The 27530-nt window shown below is 37.4% G+C and overlaps 1 protein-coding gene across 3 annotated transcripts in view; it reads right to left on the reverse strand.

Annotated features, from left to right (window-relative positions):
- Window positions 1–27530, reverse strand: part of KPNA3 (karyopherin subunit alpha 3) — a 91311-nt gene that overhangs the window by 44389 nt on the left and 19392 nt on the right. Inside the window, exons 1-2 of one of the 3 annotated variants that reach the window (XM_043477734.1) lie at window positions 21829–21834; window positions 5518–5562 (exon numbers count right to left, since the gene is read on the reverse strand). In XM_043477734.1, coding sequence (XP_043333669.1) covers window positions 5518–5559 — 42 coding nt within the window. In that variant the 5' untranslated portion in view covers window positions 5560–5562; window positions 21829–21834. Of the gene's footprint in view, window positions 1–5517; window positions 5563–8852; window positions 8963–21828; window positions 21835–27530 lie in introns of those variants that run through there. The other 2 variants (XM_043477733.1, XM_043477732.1) reach the window with 2 other exon arrangements.

The raw sequence follows: 27530 nt of genomic DNA on the forward strand, positions 1-27530 counted from the left end.
CTGCTGAATTCTGTTTGCTAATATTTTGTTGAGGATTTTTGCATCTATGTTCATCAGTGATACTGGCCTATAGTCTTCTTTTTTTGTGTTGTCTTTGTCTGGTTTTGGTATCAGGGTGATGGTGGCCTTGTAGAATGAGTTTGGAGGTATTCCTTCCTCTGAAATTTTTTGAAAGATTTAGAAGGACAGACATTAGCTCTTCTCTAAATGTTTGAGAGAATTTTCCTGTGAAGCCATCTGGTCCTGGGCTTTTGTTCTTTGAGAGATTTCTGATTACAGCTTCAATTTCAGTGCTTGTAATTGGGTTGTTCGTAATTTCTATTTCTTCCTGGTTTAGTCCTGGAAGACTGAACTTTTCTAAGAATCTGTCCATTTCTCCAGGTTATCCATTTTATGCCAGAAAGTTGTTCATAATAGTCGCTTATAATCTTTTGTATTTCTGCATTGTCTGTTGTAACCTCTCCTTTTTCATTTCTAATTTTGTTGATTCTTCTGTTTTTCTTGATGAGTCTGGCTAAGGGTTTGTCAGTTTTGTTTATCTTCTCAAAGAACCAGCTTTTAGTTTTATTAATCTTTACTATTGTTTCATGTCTTTTTCATTTATTTCTGCTCGGATCTTTCTGATTTCTTTCCATCTACTAACTTTGGCAGTTTTTTATTCTTCTTTTTTCAGTTGTTTTAGGTGCAAAGTTAGGTTGTCTATTCGATGTTTTTCTTGTTTCTTGAGGTAGGACTGTATTGCTATAAACTTCCCTCTTAAACTGCTTTTGCTGCACCCCATAGGTTTTGTCATTTTGTCATTTGTTTCTAGAAATTTTTTGATTTCCCTTTTGACTTCTTCAGTAACTTGCTGGTTATTTAGAAATGCATTGTTTAATCTCCATGTGTTTGTGTTTCTTATAGTTTTTTCTTGCTAACTGATATCTAGTCTCATAGCATTGTGGTCGGAGAAGACGCTTCATACAATTTCAATTTTCTTAAATTTACTGAGGTTTGATTTGTGACCCAAGATGTGGTCTATCCTGGAGAATGTTCCATGTGTACTTGTATTCGTCTGCATTTGGATGGAATGTCCTAAAGATATCAATGAGATATCTCATCTACTGTATCATTTATGACTTTTGTTTCCTTATTAATTTTTTTTGATGATCTGTCCATTGGTGTGAGTGGGGTGTTAAGTGTCCTACTATTATTGTGTTACTGTCAATTTCTCCTTTTTTGTCTGTTAGTATTTGTCTTATGTATTGAGGTGCTCCTATGTTGGGTGCATAGATATTTACAATTGTCATGTCTTCCTCTTGGATTGATCCCTTGACCCCTTGATCCTTCCTTATCTCTTGCAATAATCTTGATTTTAAGGTCTATTTTGTCTAATATGAGGACTGCTACTCCAGCTTTCTTTTGCTTTCCATTTGCATGGAATATATTTTTTCATCCTCTCACTTTCAGTCTATATGTGTCTTTAGGTCTGAAGTGGGTTTCTTGTAGACAGCTTTATATGGATCTTGTTTTTGGATCCATTCAGCTAGCTTGTGTCTTTTGGTTGGAGCATTTAATCCGTTTACATTTAAAGTAATTATTGATATATATGTTCCTATTGCCATTTTTTAATTGTTTGAGGTTGATTTTGTAGATCTTTTTTCTTCTCTTGTATTTCTTGACTATGTAAGTCCCTTTAACATTTGCTGTAAAGCTGGTTTGGTGGTACTGAATTCTCTTAACTTTTGCTTGTCTGAAAAGCTTTTTATTTCTTCATCAATTTTCAATGAGATCCTTGCTGGGTACAGTAACCTTGGTTGTAGATTTTTCCCTTTTAGTACTTTAAATACATCCTTCCATTCCCTTCTGGCCTGCAGAGTTTCTGCTGAAAGATCAACTGTTACACGTATGGGGTTTCCCTTGTACATTACTTGTTGCTTTTCCCTTGCTGCTTTTAATATTCTTTCTTTGTGTTTAGTCTTTGTTAGTTTGATTAATATGTGTCTTGGCATATTTCTCCTTGGGTTTATCCAGTATGGGACTCTCTGTGCCTCTTGAACTTGATTCACTATTTCCTTTTCCATGATGGGGAAATTTTCAACTATAATCTCTTCAAAAATTTTCTCATACCCTTTCTTTTTCTTTTCTTCTGGGATCCCTATAATTCGAATGTTGGTGTGTTTGATATTGTCCCAGAGGTCTCCGAAACTATCCTCAGTTCTTTCCATTCTTTTTACTTTATTCTGCTCTTCAGAAGTTATTTCCACCATTTTATCTTCCAGCTCACCAATTTGTTCCTCTGCTTCAGATTTGTTTACTATTTTGAGACAAGCTCCCTGACTTGTCACAGATCAGGTCTTCTGAATAGCACTACTCTATAACTAGTGTTCTTCATAAAACTTCAATGATGTAAATTTAAGTAAAAATTTAAGATTCACAATTCCAGACCCCGGTTTGATTCCTGGGTCAGGAAGATTCACTGGAGAAGGGATAGGCTACCCACTCCGGTATTCCTGGGTTTCCCTTGTGGCTCAGTTGGTAAGGAATTCACCTGCAATGCAGGAGACCTGTGTTCAATTCCTTGCTTGGGAAGATTCCTTGGAGAAGGGAAAGGCTACCCACTCCAGTATCCTGGCCTAGAGAATTCCATGGACTGCATAGTCCGTGGGGTTGCAAAGAGTCGGACATGACTGAGTGACTTTCACTTACCAACTACATATCTGCAATTCCTTTGTGTTTCAGACCGTAAAAAAAAAAACTGCAATGCAGGAGACCCAGCTTCAATCCCTAGGTTGGGAAGAACCTTTGGAGAAGCCAATGGCAACCCACTCCAGTATTCTTGCCTGGAGAATTCTATGGACAGAGGAACTACAGTTCATGGGGTCGCAAAGAGGTGGACACAATGAAATGACTAACACTTTCAACTACATGTCCAGAATCTGACTAAGCATTTTGAGATGGGCTGGGGAAGAGATCTAGGAGTACTGGGGTGCAGGAAGCTGGGGTTGGGTGGGGGGAGTGTGGTTAACACATTCGGTTTAGAAGCTGAACATCCAGTAGAAATGTGTAGAGCTCATCTAAGAAACTCTGGGAACTAGTTCCCTTTCTTGTATTTTCAACAATCTCAGTGTCAGTAGTAACAATGCTGTGCTTTTCTCCTCAATGGAGCAATAGAGATAACTAGGCTGAAATCAAAGACAGACACTCTGTCCTTAAAGAATGGAAGAATCATTCTTTTGAAGGGCTCTTCACACCTCTGAAGAAGTACATCAAAATCAATTAAGCTTTGAAGTCCAGGCTTTATTTCAGGAAGGGGTCACTTTCTGCTACTTACTCAAGGAATTCCAAAATGTGAAATAAGAAACTGCCTGAAATTTCTTCAGTTAATTTTATTTTGATCATCCTATAAGCATTTTTTTTCAGGAATTAATCAGAGTAATTAGAAAGGAAATAATGTTATCCAGAAGGGGGAAAATGAAGAGATAATAAAGAGGTCTCTAGACACCACCACCACCACCACCACCACACGGATTTGATCCCTGGGTCAGCAAGATCCCCGAAAGAAGGGCATGGCAACCCACTCCAGTATTCTTGCTGGGAAAATCCCATGAACAGAGAAGCCTGGTGGGCTACAGTCCACAAGTTTGCGAAGAGTTGGACAGGACTAAAGCCACTGAGCACACAGCCAACAAGGACCTACTGTATATCAAGGGAACTCTGCTCAATATTCTTAAAAACCCGAATGGGAAAAGAATTTGATAAAGAACAGATACAAGTATATGTTTAAGTGAATAACTTCGCTGTACAGCTGGAACTAACACAACATTGTTAATCAATTATACTCCAATATAAAATAAAAGTTAAAAAAAAAGTGATCTCTAAAGAAACCAAGGTGGGTATTAAGAAAAGACGTACTCTGGCAAGGAAGAAACTTTAATTCTATAAATTAAATACAGAGGGGGCACAACTATTAATATAAGAGAAACAAATCACCAAGTATAAATATAAGTGAAGAGCTTAGATTTATAAGCATATCAGAAGAGCTAAAAAGCTTAACACAGGACAGAATTCTGAATAATACCAAGACCAATACAAAAGTCTCAGAATTGTATTCCAAGCATGAAAAGTTAAGGAAAAATGAAGGCTCACATCTGGGGAGAGAGTTGGTGTAATGTGAAGAGATAACAAAAAAATGAATAATAATTTAATTTCAATTTTATTCCTAGTGGCTCTCCTACAGAGAATGATCGTCACAAGATGAATGAAAAACCAAATACAAAAGGGACACATACTATTCCATTTATATAAAGTTCAAAATATGCAAAACAATCTATAACATTAGAAATCAGGGCAATGGTCACCTCGGGGCACAGCGCTAACTGTGAAGTGGCCGTGGGATACAGGCACTGTACTGTTTCTGATCTAGGAGGTGATTACACAGATGTGTTCACTTTGTGAAAATTCATTGAGCTGTACACTTAGGCTGTGCTGGTTTTTGTATGTATGTGCTAATAAAAAGTTAAAAAGAAAAAGAAGCTAAGTACAAAGTGTTAAGACTAGCAAGGAGCTCACCTCACCCACTTTATTAAAAGCTAAGGCTTAGTTCAGTTCTCTGGTCCAAGTGACTCAACGATCTGAAAACTGACATATCACTGAGGTTAATCTCTGAGTATCCATGAAGTTAAGGAGTCAAAAGAACTGAGATTAGCAAGTATTTTTCAAACTTAATAAAAAATGGGTCAGAAGGGGTATGGAAGAATGGATCTCAGGAACTGTATACTATACCAAGTAGCATAATATCAATGTTTAGTAAAAACTCATGACACAAAGTGGGTATTAAAGACTTATTGAGTAAATAAATGTACAGGGTCCATTTAATTTTAGTGACTCACTGAGAAGAGTGTGTACTCTCTGAATCAAGATAGTCTTTCTGAAACTGAAAAGATTTAAGATAATATGTGAGTTTTAGGAGTGAATCAGATGAAGAAAATCTAACCTAAGACAAACACAAAGATTTAGAAGTAAGTTTCAAATCTATTTTTTAAATGTACATGTGTATATAAACAGAATTTATTATGTGTACTTTCTTAATTGATAATTAAAATTTGCTTAAAAGAAAATGCACTTAAAAAAATAAAATGTGCTTGCATAAAAACACAATCTAATCAAGGGCAATTCAAAAGTAATGGAAGAAAACAAAACAAATTTTTACCAGCAGTTGCATCCAACTGGTAGAATATAAGGTTATTCTATTTTTATTTATTTTTCTAAGGTGTCTTTAACAAATAGTATCTAACTTCACCAGATGTTATGAGAATTTCAATGACAGTGGTACAGTACTTCACACAGTACCTAATACCTCAATAAATGGAAGGTACTAAAAATGTATACCATCATAAATTATTTAACCGTATGTTTTTATGCTGTATAGTTTTAGGGATGCCCACTAATCTGCCATAGCATTTTCATTATTCAAGTTATACAAAGTTTTAACATCAGAAAAAATCTATTTTTTTATTAAACACAAATCACTCTTACCTTTCGCAATTCAACTGTCACTTCATTTCTGTGTCTTCGCATTGTCTGTAAGAAAAAAAAAAATTTCATTAAGTATCTAAATATTGATACTGCTAGTATAAATTAAGGTCTCTGGCATTTAATTTTTTTTTAGATTTTATTCTTAAAGATTAAGGATTCATCACTTTTCAACTTTAAATGATGAACTATAGGCAGCTAGAAAGTCAAAACTCCTTTTTATTTTACTGGATACCTGTCCATTAGTTCTGTGGGGAGTGGAGACAGAGCTCCGCTACCTAAGACCCGCCCCTGTCCTAACTGCACCCAGGTTTCTACGGGGAGTTACATACTCTCCATTGTATGGTCTGGATGGAATTATTAAAGCATGTCCAAAAAAAGAAAAAAGAAAATCATCTCACTCTGTCCTAGCATAAACAGCATGAGCTCACACTTTGCCAACAGAACTCTCCCCTGTAACTCTGAACCCAGAGCAAAACAGAAAGGGGGAAATTAAAAGCAAAGCGTATTAATTACCAAAGGAAGTATCTGGACAAGGCAGTGAGCCATGCCTACTTCTGAACTTGCTATATTCCTAGTTATCTGGTATCTCTACTCATTCGATGAACTACCTCATAGTCTTACAATATGGTTTTGCTTTTAAGTCAGCCAGAACCAATTTTTTTTTCCATTTATTTTTATTAGTTGGAGGCTAATTACTTTACAATATTGTAGCAGAACCAATTTTTTATGCCTGCAACTAATGTATTTTATCTCAAACAATTAATGTTTCAAAAAAGTAAATTACTCATTGTTATGACCTTAAAATAACATAAAAATGAAAATAAACTTGAGACAGGTATTTTGTATCAAAAGATAAAGAAGTATCCTTCTAAGTTTACTAAGAGGCTCTCTCACGAATGTCTTAATAGGAATTATTAAAATAACTAGATATTTCTGGTAGCTCAGCTGGTAAAATATCCACCTGCAACGCAACCTAGGTTCAATCCCTGGATTGGGAAGATCCCCCGGAAGAGGGCATGGCAACCCACTCCAGTATTCTTGCCTGCAGAATCCCCATGGACAGAGGAGCCTGGCGTGTTGCAGTCCATGGTTTTGCAAAGAGTCGGACACGACTGAGCGACTAAGGACAGCACATATATCCCTTCCCCTCTTAACACAGTGATATAAGGGATTATTTCATTACACACACAAATACAGTAAATGCTTACATTTTTAGAATAAAGGCCACATGTCACGGTGTATTAATGTTTTAATACAGTGCTAGATGCAGTGTGTTATTAATATTATTCTATTTAATGATCTTTTGTTATTGTGCCTCTGTCAAGTTTTCTTAAACTACAGTGATAAATTAATCTCTTTGTAGGAAAAAGAATCCCATGGAACCCAAATTATAAACTTTGTTAAATACACTGAAATATTAATCTAGATATAAACTCATGCTTAAAGACAGATATACATTTAATGTAAAGCAAACTGCCAAACAAAATTCAAATTACTAACATTTATTTGATGTGATGGAAAGAGGCACTGCTAAAACTATCACTACTAATAGGGTTCAATAGTAAAAAGAGTCCTGAATATAATTCTATAGCTAATGTTTCTGGGTTTAGGCTTCAACACTATTAATACAGAGGATGCTTTATGTATTGATTAATCATACAAATTATAATAAATGTTGAACAAATACAAATATTAATGAAGTGTTATCTGATCACTCTGTAAAGAAAGCTGTCTTTATTCACCTGAAAAACTGTACCAATTTTCAAAATCTGCCTGTAAAAACTGTTTGCCTAATCAAACCATTACTAAAACTGAGAAGAGAAAGGTATTCTGATTGTAATAACTACTACACTCAACTGTTTACAAACTGTTTAAAGAGAGTACACACGGACTTCCCTGGCGATCCAGTGGTTAAGAATACGCCTGCCAATGCAGGGGACACGTTCGATCCCTGGTCCAGGAAGATCCCACATGGAGCGGAGCAACTGCAGCACATTAAACCCGCGTGCTGTAACTCCTGAAGCCCTGGAGCCCACGCCCTGCACCAAGAGAAGCCGCGCAGTGAGATGCCCACGCACGGCAACTAGAGAGTAGCCACGCTCTCTACAACCAGAGAAAGCCTGAACGTACCAAGAAGATCCAGCGCAGTCAAAAATTAAATAATTAATTCATTAATTAAAAAATAAGATAGTAGACAACAAAATTTCTTCGAAAATATGAAAATACGATCAAGTTACTGCTACACTGTAATTTCCATTAAAATACTACTTCAGCAAGTCTACAAGTGGTGGGTTAACTTCTAAAGTACTCTAAATAGGGGTGGGGAGGGAGGTGGGAGTGGGGATCAGGATGGGGAACACATGTAAATCCATGGCTGATTCATGTCAATGTATGGCAAAAACCACTACAATACTGTAAAGTAATTAGCCTCCAACTAATAAAAATAAATGGAAAAAAAAATAAAGAACTCTAAATAAATGAGGAATCTACACTTCAGAGGAGGTTAGTTAGCATGTGAAGTGCCCAAATCAGGAGTTAATTCCCAATTAGTAAGTGCTTCAAATATCCACTTCTGAATTTAGACACCTGTTTGTTAATTAACTGTAAGAGACGTTGGAAATAATTTTTTATTGCTGAACTGGAATTGTTCAAGACATATGGATTAACTAGGTATACTGTACAAGTGCCTTGATTCTTACCTGTTTACAGTTTAAGAATCTGACAAGCCCTACAGTCGGTCTTCAGAGAAGTTTTTGAGTCTAAGTGATTCTGTGGCCCACCTCATCTTGAAAGATTTTGTTCCCTAATTCTAGTCAGATCTTCCTGGTGTCTACTTAGGGTTAAAGTTTTATTGCTAGGTGGTAGTTCAGGGTCTAAAAGAGCTAAACTCATAAAACAAGCTCCATGACTTCTTGTGACTGCTCGCTAATACACACTTGTGTAAGAATTAACAGCATTGTGTAATACACTTATGTAAGAATTGACAGCAAATTCTGTCTAAGGCTTATTTTATTATAACTCACTGGGAATTCCCTGGCAGTTCAATGGTTAGGACTCAGCACTTTCACTGCTGAAGACCTAGTTCCCCTGATCGGGGAACTAAGAGCTCACAAGTCATACAGCATGGCCAAAAACAACAATAATAATAGTATAACTCACTGGTAGTAAAATTTCTAAGGAAAATCACCTGTCACCCTCACCCATCTATACAGTTAAAGACCTTCTATTCATCCAAAAGAACCTATAGGTGTAAACGGCCAAATGGCTTAGGTCAATCAGCAACAGGTACTAACTTCATCTAGGGCACAAACACCTTTGAATTAGTCATCACTTACTCTCCACTCTGTTTCAGTTACAGAAAAAGGCTTCATCTTAGGGCCTCTTCTTCCTTACATTCTTCCCAAGTGATCTCATCCACTCTTACGTCTTCATTTACAGTTTGAAGACCATTCCCAAGTATCTATTTTGCTCTCTCGCCTGGGCTTCAAATCTGTAAGTACAATATTCACTCTTTCGTCAAAAATTTACTAAATCCAACCAAAGTGCAATGTGCCTGCAACTAGGAGGCAAATATAGCAATTATAGTCTAGTACAGTGGTCAGCAAACCATAGCCTGTGGGCCAATTCTGGCAAGCTGTCTATTTTTGCAGGGCCCCACAGGAATAGTTTGTACATTTTTAAGTGGTTACAGTATAAAGGATATTAAATGCCTATATGACACCTTTATTTTTGTCTCTTGGCCCCTCAAAGCCTGTAATATTTACTATCTGTCCTTTTAAGAAAAGTTTGCCAGCAGCTGGTCTAGGGGAAAAGATGGTAATAACACGTAGTAATACAAATGTGTTAACTGTTAAGATAGGAAAATAAATAATAAAGTTCTATATCAGAAGGAGACATGATCAGAGGGTCAGGAAAGGGCTCAATGAAGAATTAAAATATGTGTGCCTGTGTGTAAATTTAGGGATAGGGGACAGATCACTGCAAGGCCTCAAACTCAGCTGCTTATAAATACCACACCTGCTCCCTGATCTTCCCCCACAGAAAAAACACCACCTACGCTTCCATGAATATTCCCAGTATCAGGAAACAGTGCAACCACCCAAACAGTTCAAGAACCCCAATCCTGGTAGCTCATCCATGTCTGCTCACTCTCTCATTCTCTGACATCCACAAGGTCAACAAAATAGGATTCACACCTTCTAGCCTTAATGCCACTAGCCTAGACAAAGCCACCATCATGTCACTTGGATCATTACTAGTCTCCTAACTAGTCTCCTTCTATGCACTGAACCAGTTTTCCATAATGTAGCCAGAGCATTTTTTTTTTTAATGCAAACCTGTGTTGCAATTCTCTTGAATAAAATCTTTCAATTAATTTTTTAAATCTAGAATCTTTCACTTCACACACACACCAAAAAGTTACCAGGACAGTCAAACCAAAACCCCATGCACACATCTACAACAATGGGTGATAAGGCAACCCCACGAATTCTCAAATACAAGAAGGTTAAATCTGGTCCAATCACCAACCACAGGACTGACAAGTTCTCAGCATATCTGCTGAAGGAAATAGAAGGGCAGAAGTAACTGGGTAATTGAAGGAGGAGAGGGGAGGAGAACCCCAAATCATGAATCTCTAGAATTTAGAAAGGCAATTTGAGGATAGCTGCAAATGAAAAGGACAAAGCACTGTAAGAAAACGACGAGAGTAGGCTCAAAAACAAGAGGCTGAAGTCCTCCTTCCGGGGAAAAGCCCTGTAACTGAAGAAAGATTTCTGGGAGAAGAATTCCAAGTGATTAAGACAGGCACAACTAGGGCAAAACAGAGAGAGGATCCAGACGAAAGTGGGTAAGTGAAAAAGAGCCGCATCTCAGAAAATAGGGAAAAGAAAAAAAATATATATATATATTATATATATAAAATCATTTTTAAAAAAAGAAGAAGGGGGTCTAGAGTGGTGTGGCTAGAAAAGCTATCCTGACCCACCCCTCACTCTGAAAAGCTCAGGAAAACGTATCATAAAATGAACAACATAAAAGGATTGGGGTCAAACTATATTTTATAAGACATAAGGATCAGAATGATCCATTAAAATACAACAGGTAAAAATTATATCCTAGAGAACGACAGAAAACATGAAAGAACATTATTATTCAGAAAAACTCAAAAATGAGGTAATAGAAATCAAAGAATTTGAAAATTTTGAAAATTTCAGAAAGAAAGCCTAACCAAGAACAATCACACAACAGATAATGCTTAAGAGATAATGTGCAAAGAAATAAAACTTAAATAAAAAAGAAATGAAGGTGAAAATTATTCGAAATAACAATAAAGACAATAATTAAAAAAGAAAAATTCTAAAACTAAAAGACCTGAAACAAAATACTGAAAAAGCACACAAAGTACTGGGAAATCAATCCAGAAAAACCAATACCAAGATATATTAGAAAGACTAATGGATTTCAAAAAAAGAAAATAAAAATGCCTCCGGACATCTATATGTAGGGTAGATCTAATAAATGAGCTCAACAAGGTCACAGAATACAAGATAAAAACACAAAAGTCAATTTGTATGTCTATACACTTGCAACGAACACATGGGCATCAAAACTATCTCAGAGAATGTTCCAATTTCATTCTTTTACGTGCAGTTGTCCAGTTTTTCCAGCACCACTTACTGAAGAGACTGTCTTTTCTCCATTGTATATTCCTGTCTCCTCTGTCATAGATTAACTGACCATAGGTGTGTGGGTTTACTTTTGAACTTTATATCCCATTCCACTGATTTATATTTCTGTTTTTGTGCCAGTATCATACTGCTTTGATGACTTCAGCTTTGTAGTAGAGTCTGAAGTCAGGGAGCCTCGTTCCTCCAGCAATAAACTAACAATGCACACATGGGTATCAAAATGAAAAATACAAAGAATATCATTAATAATTTCTAAAAAAAAAAAAAGAAAAAACTTAGGTATGATCCTAACAATACACATACAGGATACAGATGTCAAAAATGACACAACACTGATGAAGGAATTTAAGAAGCTAAAAAAATGTAAAGACATACTGTGTTCATGGACTGGTAGACTCAAGCTGATGTCAATTCTTCTCATAATGATATACAGATTTAGCACAGTTCCTTTCAAATACCCATAATACTGTTCTAAGCTTATGTAGAAACCCAAAGTAATTAGAATAGCTAACAATTTTGTGAGGGAAAAAAGTGGGAGGAATTAGTCTATCTAACTTCAAGATTTATTATATAGCTACAGTAATAAACACTGCGTGATATAGGTGGAGAAATATATACACTGATCAAAGGAACAGAAAAGAGAACCCCACACAGACCTACACAAATATGCTAAATTGCCTTGACAGAGGTATGAAAATAATTCAACAGAGGAAAGTTAGACTCTTCAACACATGATGTTATTCAGGCAGACGTTAACAGACAAGTATATGAACCTCAACTTGAAGACTCATACCTCATACACAAAATATAATACAAACTGATCATGCTGAAATTTAAAACTAGGATCTGGAACTAGGCAAAGAATTCTTACACTTTTCCCTAAAAGCATGATCCATAAAAGGAAAAACCAATAAATGGAACCTTCATCAAAATTTAAAATTTTACTCTTAGAAAGCTTCCATGTGGAAAGGATGAAAAGACAAGCTAGAAACTGAAAATGAAATATTGGCAATGACACTATTATAGAGAACTCTTATAATATTAGAACAATTAAATTAGAAAATAGGCAAAAGAAATGAAGAGATATTACATCAAAGAGGATATACAGATGGCAAATAAATACATGAAAAGATGTTCAATATTATTAACCGTTAGGGAAATGCAAATTAAAACCAAATGAGATATTACTACACACCTACCAGAACAGCTAAATTAAATAACTGAGACAATACCAAATGCTGAGGAAGATGTAGAGAAACTCACGCACTGCTGGTGGAATGTAAAGCAGCATCTGGAAAGTCATTTTTTAGAAAACTAAACATTCAAATACACTGGACTTAGCAACTACTAAACATTCATCCCAAAGAAATGAAAACCTATATTTCATAAATATACACAAATGTTGGTACAGCTTTATTCATTCATGACAGCCCAAACCTGGAACCCAGACATCCTTTGTAGTTTAAAAGAAATTTTGATACATCCATACCACAAAATGCTACCCAACAATAAAAAGAAAGGAGGGACTTTTCTGGCAGTCCAGCAGTTAAGACTCCATGCTACCACTGCAGGGGGTTTGGGTTTGATCCCTAGTTAGGGAACTAAGATCCTGCAGGCCATGTGTGGCCAAAATAGAAACATTTTTTAAAAATGAATGAACTATTGATACAAGCAACAGCCTGGATGAATCTCCAGGGTTCACCTTCTGTTGAAGCCTGGCTTGGAGAACTTTGAGCATTACTTTGCTAGCATGTGAAATGAGTGCAATTATGTGGTACTTTGAACATTTTTTTGGCATTGGAATGAAAACTGACCTTTTCCAATCCTGTGGCCACTACTGAGTATTCCAAATTTGCTGGCAGGTTGAATGCAGAACTTTAGCAGCATAATCTTTTAGGATTTGAAATAGCTCAACTGGAATTCCATCACCTCCACTAGCTTTGTTCGTAGTGATGCTTCCTAAGGCCCACTTGACTTCACATTCCAGGATGTCTGGCTCTAGGTGAGTGATCACACCATTGTGGTTATCTGGGTCATTAAGATCTTTTTTGTATAGCTCTTCTGTGTATTCTTGCACCTCTTCTTACTGTCTTCTCCTTCTGTTAGCTCCATACCATTTCTGTCCTTTATCGAACCCATCTTTACATGAAATGTTCCCTTGGTATCCCTAATTGTCTTGAAGAGATCTCTGGTCTTTCCCATTCTATTGTTTTCCTCTTTGCATGGATCACTGAGGAAGGTTTTCTTATCACTCCTTGTTATTCTTTGGAAGTCTGCATTCAGATGGCTATCTTTCCTTTTCTTCTTTGCCTTTCACTTCTCTTCTTTTCTCAGCTATTTGTAAGGGCTCCTCAGACAACCATTTTGCCTTTTTGCATTTCTTTTTTGTGGGGATGGTTTTGATCACAGCCTTTTGTACCATGTTACAAACCTCCGTCCATAGTTCTTCAGGCACCTATCAGATCTAATCCCTTGAATCTATCTGTCACTTCCATTGTATAATTGTAAGGGATTTCCTTTAGGTCATACCTGTATGGCCTAGTGGTTTTCCCTACTTTCTTCAATTTAAGTCTGAATTTGGCAATAGGGAGATCATGATCTGAGTCACAGTCGGCTCCCGGTTTTGTCTTTGCTGACTGTATAGAGCTTCTCCATCTTCAGCTCTACACATGGACATCACCAGATGGTCAACACCAAAATCAGATTGATTATAATCTTTGCAGCTGAAAATGGAGAAGCTCTTGACTGTATATATATCAATATTTTACAATATGTTACCACTGGAGGAAACTGAATAAACGGTCTCTCTGCATTATGTTCTACATTTGCATATGATATTACAATTATCTCAAAATCAAAGTCAATTTTTTTAAACCTTTAAAGGAAATTCCCTGGTGGTACAGTGGTTAGGACTCCATGCTTACACTGCTGAGGGCGTGAGTTAGACTCCTGGTCCAGGAACTAAGATCACATAAGCTATGCGGTACAGCCACAAACTACCAAAAGAAAAAAGATCAATTGACAAAAACAACTAAAAAATAAAAAGATATATTTTACATCAGATGCTGAGCAGGAGGGGAAGAAGTCATAATCAATTTCCGAACTGCACATAACAGGGAATCAACAGATAATAACTAAAAGAGAAGGAACCAAATAAAGCTAACTAGACACCATAACAAAAACACAAACCTTCTATAAAATATCAAAAAGTATACTGAACGAATCACCTAGGACTATTTCACACGTAAGTATACAGGAACAGGGAAGAAATAAGGCAGATAGCTCAAGGCAACCAGGCTACATTTGACTTCAGAATGTACGAAAATGAATTATATATGTGAATGACAAAATGAAACTTCAATAAAAGTAATAATAAGAAAAAAATCATGAAGCTAAATGTGCATCCAGTTAGTGGCATAGTCACACTATCTCCTGTAACCTTCAACACAGTAATTTGTATATCCCCAGTCAACTCTAAAATGTACTCGTATAATTAATACTTTACTAAAATTTTGCCTTTTTAAAAACACAGGCGCTATATGACATATTTACATATAATTCCATGCAGTTTTAGAGCCATCAGAAGGCCTCTATCAACTCCAGGTTACGGATCTCTATAATAAAGGCAAGTAATTTCAGAAAAGGACAGGAAGGGAACTTGGGGGTTAATGGAAGTAAACTAAAACTAAACCTTTGTGATGGCTGCACAACTGAAAAATTAACTAAAAATCAAACTCTATACTAACAGTAAGTAAATTATACTGTATATAAACCATACTAACATAAACCTGTTTTTAAAATCCTCTGCAATACAGGTATTTATATACTTCCTCCTTCTAAATACAGTAATTGAAGCAAATGTACAAATTTTATTTGGGGAGGAGGTAGGGGACGACATAAGGATATAAAACTGACCTGTCAAGTAGTGATAAAACTAGAAAAAAATAGCTCTGGGACAATAATAGCTAATTTCGCCACCAACTGAGTCATCAATGTTTCAAGGTATTCATGACAAAGCTGACTTCTGAAAAGCAATGGAAGCCTCAGCGGTGAAATTGGTATCTTCAATGACTTGAAGGAACATTAACTTTAAACTCAGAATTCTTACAAAGAAGGAACTATAGAATTCAAATACACCACTTCACAATTAACAAATTAATGGGTCTAGGCAGTGATCATCAACAGTTGCTAATATCAGGAAATGAAATAACCCAGCACTGTTGTTGTTTGTTGCTCAGTCGCGAACTCGGGTTCAACTCTTTGCGACCCCATGGAATGCAGCACACCAGGCTTTCCTGCCCTTCACTATACATCACCTAATAAAAATTATGAGCTTCCTTGCAGAAAAAGGTAGCTCAGTCGGTAAAGAATCTGCCTCCAGTGCAAGAGACCCAGGTTCGATTCCTGGGTTGGGAAGATCCCGTGAAGAAGGAAATGGCAACCCACTCCGGTATTCCTGCCTGGAAAATCTCACGGACAGAGGAGCCTGGCGGGCTGTAGTCCATGGGATTGCAAGAGTCCGACACAACTAAGTGAATAAACCCACCACCACCACCACCTGGTGGCTCAGTGGTGAAGAATCCACCTACCAATGCAGGAGATGCATGGGAAATCCCATGGACAGAGGAGCCTGGTGGGCTATAGTCCATGGGGTTAGACATGACTTAGTAACTAAAGAACAACAACAATAAAAATTATGTATTATCCAAGACAGTGAAAAGCCAACCCATAAAATGAGAGAGAAGATTTGCAAATTATATATCTGATAAGGGACATGTGTCTAGAATAAATAAGTAAGTGTTAGTCGCTCAGTTATGCCCGACTCTTTGTGACCCCATGGACTGCAGCCCACCAGGCTCCTCTGTCCATGACTTTCCAGGCAAGGACACTGGAGTGGTTTGCCATTTCCTTCTCTAGGGGATCTTCCCAACCCAGGGATCAGACCCGGGTCTCCTGCACTGCAGGCAGATTCTTTACCAACTGAGCTACGAGGGAAGCCCAGAATGGACCCATACAATTCAATAAGACAACACAATTTTAAAGTAAGCAAAGGATCTGAATAAACAGTTTTCCAAAGAAGATAAACAAACAGCCAATAAGCACAGGAAAAGATGCTCAACATAATTAGCTATCAGAGAAATAGAAAACAAAATCACGAGATACTCATTAAAATGGATAAAATAAAGAAGACAGATAAGTACTAGTGAGAATGTGGAGAAATTAAAACTCTCACATTCTGCTGGTGGGATTGCACAATAGTCTGAGAAACAGTCTGGGAGTTCCTCAAAAATTTAAACACTGAGTCACATGATTTAGCAACTGTACTCCGAGTAGTTATATACCCAAGAGATATGAAAACATATGCCTGCACAAAAACTTGTACCAGAATGTTCACAGCAACTCAATCCACAATAGCCAAAATGTGGAAATAACTTAAGTGTCCCACAAATGGATACATATAATGTGGTATACCCATACAATGGAAAATCATTCAGCAATAAAAAGGAATGAATTACTAACATATACTAAAAACATGAATGAACCTTGAAAACATTATGCTGAATGAAATTAAGTCAGTCACAAAAGACCACATACTATATGATTCCATTTATATAAAGGTCCTGAATAGGCAAATCTATGGAGATGGAAAGCAGATTAGTTGAAGGGGGGTGGAGAATGGAGAATGACTCCGAAAGGTCATATTATTTCTTTTCATGGTAATGAAAATATTCTGAAATTGGGTATGGAGATGGCTGTACAACTTTTAGTTTTAGTATGAATATGCTAAAAACCACTGAGCAGATGTGAAAATGTACGTAAATTGTATCTCAAGATCTTTCTTTTGCAGTATATAATACCACATACAAATCAATCTTTGCAAATAAATTAATAAACAAAACATACCAAGCCTTTACATTTAACAACCAATTTACAGGAAATGAAAAGAACAGATGGACATACTGAACATCAAGAAGTTGCAACCAGCAAAATTCAGGATAAACAACTCCATTTCTCAAACAACAAGCAACAAGGCAAAGGGGGAGGGGGCAGTGGCTTGAGAAATGGAGCAGGAACCTACAGACTGGAGATTTAAGAGACATGTCAACCAATCACAGAACATAGAACTTACAAGAATACTGATCCAAACAAACTATAATGTAGTCATGTACAGATGTGAGAGAGTTGGACCATAAAGAAGGCTGAGTGCTGAAGAACTGATACTTTCAAACTGTGCTGCTGGAGAAGACTCTTGACAGTTCCGTGGACAGTAAGTAGATCAAACCAGTCCATCCTAAAGGAAATCAACCTCGAATATTCATTGGAAGGACTGATGCTGAAGCTGAAGCTCCAATACTTTGAACACCTGATGCAAAGAGCCAACCTGCTGGAAAAGATGCTGATGCTGGGAAAGACTGAGGATAGAAGCAGAAGCGGGCAACAAAGGATGAGATGGTTGGATGGCATTACTGACTCAATGGACTTGAGTTTGAGCAAACTCAGGGACATAGTGAAGAACAGGGAAGCCTGGAGAGCTGCAGTTCATGAGGTCACAGAGTCAGACACGACTTAGCAACTGAACAACAGCACTACACACATTAGAACGTGTGCATGTATGTTACATATAAAACACAGCTGGGGAAATCTGAACACTGGATATTTAAATAAAGTTATTTCTATTAATTATGTTTAGCTGTAATTTTAAATTTTTTTAACTTTTCAAGATATAAAAGTATATACAGATTAAAGCAGAAAGTAAATTCACCAAAAGAAGAGATCCCTCAAATAAACCCAAACATACATGGAGACTTGATATGATAGAGATGGTATTGCAGACCACTGGTAAAAAAGGCCATTTAATAAATGGTCCTGAGCCAAATAATTATCCATGTGGGGGTAAAAAAAGAAACTGGATGCCTACTATATCACCATACAGAAAAATCAATTCCAGATGGTTTGAAAATTTATAAAATCAACACTTTAAGTTTTTAAAGAAAAATAGCTTTACAATCCCTGGGTGGAGAAAAGTTTAAGTAGAACACAAAAATGCTAAAATCTAAAAAATAACTCCATTAAAATTTAGTATTTCTGGTCTTTGAAAGATGTCACACAGAAAGTGAAAAGAGAAGCCAAACTGGAAAGAAACCTGAAGTATGAATACTAAACAATAAATATCCAGAATAAACAAAGTACTCATGTATCACTAAGGAAAGGCAATAGACAAAACAGGAGAAAGACAAGGCATTTCACAGATGATAAAACAACAGTCAACATGAAGCGATGGTCAACTTCATCACATAGGAAGATACAAACTAAGAGTATAGTGAGATACCTTTCTGCACTTAAGACTGCCAAAACGTCAGTAGGTATGATATCACCAAGTGTTCATGAAGATATAGAGCAACTGGTGAGTTGGCACAATCATTTTTGGGAGAAAATCTGGCATTTTAAAAATATGGTAAAGATGAAAATTACTCAAGTACACAACAATTCTATTCCAAGGTATAAATCCTACAGAAGCTCTTGCATATACTCATCATGAGATAAATATAAGTGGCTTCTGGCATCACTGGTTTATAATAGCAAGAAACAAAAATACTGAAAGCAACTCAAATGTTCATTAAAAGGAAAATAAATGAATTGTGAGGCAATCATTACTCAGCAATGAGGATGAATGAACTACAGCTACACAAGTGAATCTAGAACCGTTAACATTACATGAACAAAACAACTAAAATTTTTTTATTTTCCACATTATACAGTATGAATATTTCATATTATAAAAAAGCAAGCAAAATTAAATACTATGTTATTTCAGGATACAGACATGCACAGTAATCAGAAAAAGCAAAGCAATGATTTACACACATTTATGACAGTGGATTACTTTATGTGTGTGTGTGTGTGTGTGTGTGTGTGTAATGAAATACATGTTCTGGCTCTGGAGTCACACATGCACTTTCATTACAACACAGAGGCCCAAAGTCCAGGGTACAAGTCCCTCAGCCCAGTCACGGGCAATACAATGACAGAAGAATTAGACAAGAATGTCACTACTTACAGTGTGGATTTACTTCTGATAGAAAGCTAGGGATGTGATCAGAGATAGCTTCTGTTTCTAGTTCTGAAACTTAGTATTGGATTCACAGATATTTGTTTTATTATTTCTTCAAAACATATCTACATTATCTATTTTTGTATATCAAATGCTACACAATTTTTTAAATGTTTAAAGGAAAGAACTACTTTCCTTTAAAGTAGCACTACTGATATACAACCAAGCATTGTGCGCTGTCAACAGCTGTGATCCCCTGACATTTTGCTTCCCATTTCACTTGTTACCAGTAGAATCAACACATCAAACTGCAGTCACACAAAGTATGAAAGTGAAAAGTGAAAGTAAAGTCGCTCAAGTCATGTCTGACTCTTTGTGACCCCATGAACTGTAGACTACCAGGCTCCTCTGTCCATGGGATTTTTCAGGCAAGAGTACTGGAGTGGGTTGCCATTTCCTTCTCTGGAGGATCTTTCTGACCCAGGGACTAAACTCAGGTCTCCCACATTGTAGGCAGATGCTTTACCATCTCAGCCACCAGGGACTATGTAATGCTAATAAATCCGCATCACATTTTAATCCTTAGAATGTGATCCAGAAAACAGTGACAATCTCAGTATCATTTTAAGGCTAATTCAAATTCTAATTTACCTTCTGATACGATGCTCTGCTCTGGGTTAGTAGCTCTCAAATTTTTAGCCTTCAGTAAAATAAACTAGCTTTGTTAAAACACAAACTGGGACTTCCTTGGTGGCCCAGTGGTCGGGAATCTGCCTGCCTATGCAGGAGACAGGGGTTCGATCCTGGTCTGGGAAGATTCCACATGCCTTGGGATAACCAAGCCCCTGCACCACAATTACTGAAGCCCTTAGGCCCCAGAGCCCGTGCTCTGCAACAAGAGACGCCACCGCAATCAGAAACCTGCACACCGCAACTATGGAGTAGCCCCCGTGCACTGCACCCGAGTGCCACAATGAAGACTCAGCGAGGCCAGAAAAAAACAAAAAAAAAACCCAACAGACTGTTGGGCTCTGCTCCCAGATTTCTCAAGCAGCAGGGCTGGGGTAAGGGTTAAGAATTTGTTTCCAACAAGATCCCAGATAACACTGATGCTGATGCTGCTGGAACCACACTCTTAACCACTGCTCTTGGTTAACTCTCTCATAAAATAGCCAACAAAATTATCACTAAATTAGAAAGCATCCATATCGTACCAAACAATTCTCCTCTACAGTTTCATGTAAATTACTCAACACACACTGAATACATATTATACAAATTACATTAGAGCACTATCCTATAATGGCACAGCACAGTGGTCAGAAACATCTGCTCTGGAGTCAGTGGTCTAGGTTTAAATTCAGGCTCCCCCACGCAAACTGGATAATATTTTTGAAATGTTACTGGCCTCTCCATCTTAGCTTCTTTATCTATAAAATGATGATAACAATGCCTCATAGGATTACATCGACAAATGAGTCAAGTTCAAGTTAAAAGTTTACATAATGGGGACAGTGCCTGGAACAGACAGCCCGCAAAGAACATTAGCTATCATCATGATTAAAGATGTCCCCATGTTCCACATGTGTCAGAGTCAATGTCTCATCTATCTCCATACACTTCAAGACCACTGCTTCCACGGAGCTGTGGAAAAGAACTTAAACCATTTAACCATATCACTTTGTGCCCATTTTCATTTCTATCACCAGTGCCCTTATAATCGGCAAAGACTAGAAGCTGGTTTAGTTTTCCTCTCCAAACCAAGTCCTGACCACATCCCTGGTATCTTCAACAACCCTTCTAACAGCCTGTTCCTGACGCTCACCAGTTCTTTTTTCTAAGTTTCCAGCAATCCTTTCATCAAGAACCAGCCACAGATCTGCCAGTTCAATTACGATAAATTTTGGATGCTTTATACTTCATTCATAAACTCTGGAATATTCAACATTTTAATATGAAATGGGTAGACTTTCCCTTAAACACTATGTACACTGACCTCTAATTTGAAGAATCTCTGACCCTAGCAGCAAAACACTCCAAAGATTCAATTAAGGCACTAGACAACTTACCGTTAATTAATCACTGGACAGACTGACCTAGATCCACAAAGATTACTTGAGACCCTCAGCCCTTGATTTTCTCCCACTTTATTAACCCCTTCCTGTTTTGCTTCCTTCTTACATAGTCCTCATACTTCAACACTTCTGCCCCCTGTATTTCTATCCTGTTGCCCTGATAAAAAGCTAACTTTGACTCACTTCAAGTCTTACTCCAAAAGCCAGGCTAGTAAGTGCTGCAAGAGAAAAAAACAAAACAAAAACAAACCTCAGCCTCCAATATGGGTATTACCAATTCCAGGTCTCTAATCTCAGTTAAACTCTCAACGCTTGCTGTTTGGTTAGTTTTCCAGCCTTCCTTAGGTAGGTTTTGCACAAAAAAGCTACTGTTCACAAGCCCCCTTTTCCATATTCTCCTTCCTCTCTGAAGAAAACCAGGTCCTCTATTTATTAAGAAAACAGGAACCATGAGATGGTAGCAATTCTCTCAACTTCCTATCATGCACTACACCTCCAAATCTCAATTTCATCCCCAATCAACTGCATCCTCGAACATTCTTCTTTCCTTTCATCCTATCACAACCACAGGGTCTTTCTTCATCAGTTACCCCCTTGTCCATTTTTCCAAGCTCTATTTTTCATCATCATGAATTTGTTCAAGTCTCTCTCATCTTATTTGAAAAAAAAACAAAAGCTCTTCCTCAATCTACATTTTCTTTTGACTACTGTCTTCCTTTAGCCAAAATTCTTGAAGGAACAGTCTACAGTGTTTTCCACTTCTTCACTCCATTCACTTAGCCAGCTTCCAAAAAATTCCATTAACACTGCTTTTGCAAACATCATCAGCAATCTTCTATTCATGAAACAAATCTGTATGTAGCATCTTTGCAGGAGTACACTGCTATCCATTCATTCTTATTTCCTTGACTTCCATGCCATCCTCCTCCGTGGCCTTCTTCCTTTGTCCATCTACGTTGTTCTCCCTTTAGGCTCTGTCTACAACCTTGCAGGCCATTCATCTACTTCCTCTACAAACCCCTTCTAGAATATTATATTTCCATGGCTTCAATTACCAACTTTATATTATTAACTCTGAATCATCTGGGTTTGTTTACTGATGAATTCTGAAACATGTATGGTATGTAACTTTTCAGCAAGGTTATAAACATTTGTATTAGGAAACATCCAGTTAATCTTTATAGGAAAACGTTTTTGTCTGGTGTTTAAAATAGTACAGTATATTGTTCTGCCTACCTGCATACAGTCTAGGTTCCACAGTGGAACCATTGTTCCTTTGGTGGTGGTTGTTACAACAACATTGAGATATCATTCACACGCCCATAACTGAGCCATTTAAAGTGTACAAATTCAACAATTTTTAGTACAATCAGAGTTGTGCAACCATCACCAAAATCAAATTTAGAGAATTTCCTTTTTTTAAAAAAATTTTGGCCACACCATGTGGCCTGCAGAACCTTAGTTACCTGATCAGGGATCGAACCCATGCCCTCTGTAGTGGAAGCACAGAGTTTTAACTAATGGACCACCAGGGAAGTCCCTAGAGTATTTTCATCATTACAAAAAGAAACCTTATTTTCTTTAGCAGTCACCTCCTGATTCTAGCCAACTGTCACCTCAGTCCTTTGCAACATTAACCTGTTCTTGCCTCTAAAGACTTGTCTCTTCTGGAATACACACGGAATCTTCTGGAATATAAATGGTCGTATAAATGGAATTACACAGTATATGCTTTTTTTTGGTGAGTGGTTTCTCCAGTTAGCATAATGTTTTCAAGCTTTACTTATGTTGTTTCCTTTTATCAGTACGTCTTTCCTTTTGTTGCTGAATAACGTTTCATTGTAAGGATATACTCCACATTTTATTTATCCACTCATCAGCTGATAAGACATTTGGATTATTTCTACTCCCTCCAGTATTCTGGCCTGGAGAATTCCATGAACTGTATAGTCCATGGGATTGCCAAGAGTCGGACACAACTGAGCGATTTTCACTACTATTTTACTATTTTTTAAAATTATATTTATATATATATATATATAATTTTTTACTATTACGAGTAAGTTTTGTGGAGAAACATGTTTTTATTTCTTTGAAGTATGGAACTGCTGGATCATACTGTAACTCAATGTTTAACCTTTAGAGGCTGCCAAACTATTTTCTACAGCAGTTATAAGAGAGAGTGTCAGTCGCTCAGTCGTGTCCAACTCTTTGTGACTGCATGGACTGTAGCCCACTAGGCTCTTCTGTCCATGGACGTTTCCAGGCAAGAATACTGGAGTACGTACCATTCCCTTCTCCAGAGGATCTTCCTGAACCAGGGTTGAAACCCTCATCTTCTGCATACAGGCAGATTCTTTACCATCTGAGCCACCAGGGAAGCCCAATTTGCAATCCCAACAGTGATGAGGGTTTCCATTTCAGCATGTTCTCAACTACATTTGTTATAATCTGCTTTTATTATTTTAGCCATCCTAGTGGGTTTCATGAAGTGGCATATCACTGTGACCCATGATGTTTAGCATCTCTTTGCTTATTGGCCACATTTCCTTTGGAGAAATGTCTATTCAAGTCTATTGTCTACTTTTGAATTGGGCTGGTGTTTTATCATTGAGTTTTAAGAGTGCTTTATATGTTCTTGATTTAAGTCCCTTATCAGAGAGGATTTGCAAATACTTTCTTTCATTCTGTGGGCTTCTTTTCATTCTTGATCATCTCCCTTGAAGCAAAAATATTTATTTTATTTTAATGAAGTTCAGTTTATTTATTTTTTATGTGGTTGCTTGTTCTTTTGATGCTGTCATCAAGAAACTAATGCCCAATCTAAGGTCACAAAGATTTACACCTACCTTTGTTCTCCTAAAGTTTTTTTAATATGTTAGTTCTTACATAAAGGTCTTTGATCCACCTAAGTTAAGAGTGTGAGGCAGAGGCCTAACTTCATTCCTTGATTTGAGGATATCCAGCTCAGCTGTCCCAAAATTTTTTGTTGAAAAGACCGTTTTCCCACCTGTTGAACAGCACTGGCACCCTTGCTGAAAACCAATTTACTGTAAATGTAAGTTTATTGCTGGATTCTAAATTATATTCCACTGATCTGTATGTTTTTCCTTATACCAGTACCACACAGTCTTAATTAATGACCCAGTACCCTGACTGATCAATTGTTAAAACAGTGCTACTAACATTGGAGAAGAGAATGGCACCCCACTCCAGGGCTCTTGCCTGGAGAATCCCATGGACGGAGGAGCCTGGTGGGCTACAGTCCATGGGGTCACAAAGAGTCGGACACGACTTCACTTTCACTTTCACTAATCATGTGTGAAGACCTCATTTCAAGGATAATCCCCCAAGAAAACATCAGATTAGTTTAAAATAACATTAAAAACTATTCTCATCAGCTGAGACAGTTTATATGCACAACTAAATTTTTTTTAAGCTGCTACCCATGAGAAATGAATAAAATGTATGATGGGGGCAGGGAGGGAATATGTGAAAGGAGGCTTACTTTCAGAGAAGGAAAGGCGGCCAACAAAGACAGTAAATTTCAATGTCAGACTTGAGTCATCCCTTCAACTATAGTTCCCTTTAGCCAGCATCCTTTAAATAAACCACTGTGTTAGGAAATAAACAGATTTTGGTATATTCTGCAAGTCCAACAACCCTGGGAAATGAAGCAGCTTAAAACTTTAATTCCAGATCTCTCTCCTGAGCTGAGCATCTTCTGGATCACTTCAGCAAACACCCCACAAATTCCTTAGCATATTCAGAACAGAGATAATCATTTTCCTCACTGATGTTGCTTCATCTACTGTTTTTACCTTATCTGTAAACAACAGTACTCTTTTAAAAGTGGGATATTAAAACTACTTCAAAAAGTGGTTCTGAGAATTAAATGAGATAAACATTAACAGAAGAACCTGGCACAGTTTGTATCACGAAGTAAGCAGTCATCTATGTCTTCTTTCCCTTTTCTGTAGGTTGTAATAAGCATTTCCAACTTTAAATCCTGCCACTTCTGTCCACTGAGTACCTAATGTCACTGATTTTTTTTTTCCTCTTTCATTTCTAGCTACATTAAGTTCTTTTCAAGTATGCCTGATCTACTCTGGTAGTATCTTGGGTTTTCTTCCTAATGCTTCTGATTCCTCCTGATATGATTCATTCATTTAAAAATATTTATTTTACAGTCTTTCTCTGATACCTCTATTACTGAATTTCTTAGGAGATTTAAGACTATTTTTGGTATCTGCACATTACCAGTAATAGATTTATTCCCTCATGTGCTTTATAACTTTGGAATAAAAGGACTTCCCTGTTTCTTTCCTGTCTAGAGGGAGTGCTCAAAATTGGAAATAGTTCATCTTTCTCTAATAGTAATTAAAAACAAACTACTTAGAATTTAAATACCAGCACATAAAATTTTCTTCATGGTGAAAGGCCATTAATAGCTCCTTGTATGTATGCTGGAAAAGAACAACTTCCAGGCTGAATGTAGGCTGGCTCCCTAGCTGCAGAGAAACCGTAAATTCTGATACATATTTTATCCCACCAAAAGACAATACTCCAGCTTAGAAGAGTGCTGGTATGGTCTGTTCTTTAATCTTTTCTTATTCTTTAAATAGCTAACCAATACTGTTATATAGCCAAAGACACATTACTGAAGTTTACTAGGCAGAGGAACTGAGTAAGAAGAGTAGGAAGGTGGTGAATCTTTCTTAAGATCCCTAAAATACCCTCGAGACACCAGGTCACTAACAAAAAACAAAACAAGCAACAAGTAACTGTACTCTTGACAGTCTGCAGCACCAAAACTATCCCTTTGCTACCATATCTTAGTCCCTTTCACTAATAAGAAAGTTGGGACCCCAATTTCTCCTCTTTAATATGGGGGGTTGTATATCAAGTCAAACTAGCCCCCAGAATCTACAGTTCTATCCTGAAGTCAACAGTTCCAGGCAGTCACGACGCGGGCGTAACACCTAGGACCGGGTGTCCAGATGCCTGCTTTCTTCCAGGTTGTAAGTTCAGAATTTTCTCTTCTGCTTCCTTCTCCCTTGTCTGCCTCTTACTGGAAGGGCGCTCTGGACTTCCTCTCAAGGCTGTCCCTACCATAAGCAAATCTGCCCAACTTCCCTTCCTCCGAAGTACTTGTCCTGCTGAGAGGAGTATAGTTTTCTCAGAAATAGGTCCAATACCTAGTATCTTTACCAGAAGAAAAGTAAAGTATATGGAGGGATACTGTATTTTGGTCACATTTATTTAAAGTGTGGCCATGACCACAAACATCAAATCTTCACTTAATGCCATCATGTTCATAAATACAAAGCTGAGAATTAAAAGCCTGGTAGGGCCCCCTAATCACTGCATGGAACATGGTTTACTAGAAGATTCTGTCTGCACTGGTACCTAATACCATTTATCCAGAATGTGTTCGTATTATGAAACTATTCTAGCTGTTTTTACAAAAACAAAACTATAGACCAAAGAACTTCTTACCAGAAGAGGAACAGTAAGTAATCTAAAAGAGTGCTTCCCAGCCTCCTTCACATTATGGCACGTACACCCCCACACAAGTGCGTGCGCGCGCACACACACACACACACACACACGCGCGCGCGCACATGCACACATACACACACGCGCGCACGCGTGCACACACACACACAACATATCTGTAAAGCACTGAAATAAAGGGACAAGACCACAAGGGCTCCGCCACCCAGACCCCAAGCTGGCCGCCCCTAGGACAACACAACAGATGAGAAACACGGATAGAACAGGCCTCCACGCTGACACTCTGGGTCACTGAAATAAACCAGAGGGAAGGTCACATGTGCACTGTCATCAAGAAATTAGCTTAATTTAAAAAACTCTTTCTGCTAAACATATATCTAACCTACATATCTTGTGCAAACCAGGAAACATTCATGTCATCTCCACTATGAAGTTCTGTCAAATCTTTTAAGGCCAGCATTCACCTGTTCCCTCCTGTGTACCCAAACCACCTTTACTTTTACTAAACAATCACAATCTTATAGTTACCAACAGCTGCATTTATTTCTTAGATTAAATTCCCCTTGAAGGCAGAGAACTTGTTTCATTCAGTTTTACTTCCCTCTACTCCAACAATATCAAAAAAAAAAAAGTATGGCTTCCATGGTGGTCCAGTGGTTAAGAATCCACCTGCCAACG

The sequence above is a fragment of the Cervus canadensis genome, chromosome 9 (assembly GCF_019320065.1).
Source record: "Cervus canadensis isolate Bull #8, Minnesota chromosome 9, ASM1932006v1, whole genome shotgun sequence".
NCBI classification, from domain to species: Eukaryota; Metazoa; Chordata; class Mammalia; order Artiodactyla; family Cervidae; genus Cervus; species Cervus canadensis.